Source organism: Bison bison, unplaced genomic scaffold (genome assembly GCF_000754665.1).
Source record: "Bison bison bison isolate TAMUID 2011002044 unplaced genomic scaffold, Bison_UMD1.0 scf7180017849866, whole genome shotgun sequence".
Lineage (NCBI taxonomy): Eukaryota > Metazoa > Chordata > Mammalia > Artiodactyla > Bovidae > Bison > Bison bison.
Genome location: NW_011480439.1, coordinates 389,572 through 391,371, shown reverse-complemented (window position 1 = coordinate 391,371; position 1,800 = coordinate 389,572). Strand labels below are relative to the sequence as shown.

Here is a 1,800-nt window from a genome sequence, read left to right as displayed (position 1 = left end):
CTGCTGCTCCCGTGGGCGTCCAGGGACGCGTGCCCGCGAGGACAGAGGCCGGGAAATAAAGCCCGAGATACTCTCAGTGCTCTGCGCAGCCCTCCCACCCATCCCCGCTCCTCCGGGAAGCCCCGTGGACAAGGGCGGGGCTCTGCGGGCACTCACCAGGTCCAGGCTCCCAGCTGAGGACACAGAGCCCTGTGACTCCCGGCGGCCCAGGCCTCCATTGGCGTGCAGGGCGTCTGCGGGGACACGGGCACTCAGGACACGCAACTGCACCAGCCTCACGCCTCCTCACTTAACGCAACCACCCCCTGAGCATGGCCAGGCCCCCACACTCCCAGTGGTTCAGGCTGGACAGACGTACTCGGAGGACAGAAGCCTGGCACCCAGCGGAGCCAGGAGCCCGACCCAGGCCTGCGCTCTGCTCTGTCTGCGGCCGTGCGCCGCCCCCACCCCCTGCCCCTGCCCTCCTCACAGTCAACACACAAGCGAGCGCAAGGCCTCGTGGCCCCTCACTCATCCGCCACTGTTATCTCTGCACATGGCTTAACACGAAGCGGGTCACTGCAACTCCACCGCCAGCTCCCGGGAAGTCCTGAACCAGCGGTGATCGCACTGTCTGATGTCACTAACGCAGCTAATTCTGGTCTGAAAGTTGCGACCACTGTGTCGCAGAAAAGGCCCTTCCAGAGCACAGCGCCGATTCCCGGATCAGGACTCTGTGCAGGGCCCTGGGGCTGAGCAGGGGCCCGATTAGACAGAGGCCCCCAGGGTCCATCGACCACCTTCCTAAAGCAAAGATGGCCAGGCGACCGAGTCAGAACTCCTGGGGAGGGCCCTGGACTCAGGGTTTAGCGCCCTTCCCGGTGGCTCTCTGAAGATCGGGGTGTGGGGGCCCTGGCCTCCTGGGGTCCTGCCTGGGGTCACAGCCCTAGAGAGGCAGGCCCGGCCCCATCTTGGGTCCTCGGGGGGCCCTGGCCCCCCTGGCCACAGCGGCCCCATCCCCCAGTCGTCTGCCCTTCCTTGTGGTAGACTGCTGTCCCAGCGGCCCCGGCTGGCCCGGAGCCTGAGGGCCCCACCGGGCACACAGCCCCCCCAGCCCTCTGTAAAGGGGTGCAGGCCTGCTTCGCGGGCTGCTCCGAGGAGATGAGCACACTCTACCCACCGCCCGGCACAGCGCGGGCCTGGCTGCGGGGAGGCCGCCTCCACCCTGTGCTCAGCTGCTCCCTGTCTGAGCCCCCGACGGGCTTCCAGTTTAAACCTGGGGACCAGGCCTGAAGCCTCCAGGTTACTTGCTGGAAAATAACCCCGCTCGTGGCAGTCTGTGGGGAAGAAGCGGCCCCGTCCTTCTCTGCCTTGCGCCCCCACCCCAGCACCTCCTCCCAGCAACGGCCCCGCCCCCCTCACCCTCTCTTTCAGCCACACAGGACAAAGAAGCATGGGGGAAAAGCTCTAGACTGCTGACCTTTAAGAATTGCAATAATACAATGACAACTTTGGGAAAAATGCTTGATAACCCAGCTATGGTGTCACATTTTCTTTAAAAAATGACAAAGGCTCATGGACCCCAGCACACGGCAGAAAAGCAAGAGCAGACACCTGTGTTTCCTTTTCTCCTGGTTGTGTCCTCCAAACTTTCTACAAAGAGCATGTGACCGCTCAGGCAAGATGGGGGTTGAGTGGCGGGCACCAGGCCCCCTGCAGGGCGCCCGGGCTGGGGGGCGGGAGCGGGACGTACCCTGCGCCTCTCAGAGGACCTGGAGCCGCCCCGCGCCCCCGCCGGCCGCCCCACAGGCCAGCGCACAG

At 65.0% G+C, this 1,800-nt stretch overlaps 1 protein-coding gene across 1 annotated transcript in view; it reads right to left on the bottom strand.

Annotated features, from left to right (window-relative positions):
- The window catches only part of RGS12 (regulator of G-protein signaling 12), a 95,451-nt gene that overhangs the window by 10,114 nt on the left and 83,537 nt on the right, over positions 1-1,800 (bottom strand). The window contains 1 exon segment of the mRNA XM_010848109.1: positions 157-233. Coding sequence (XP_010846411.1) covers positions 157-233 — 77 coding nt within the window.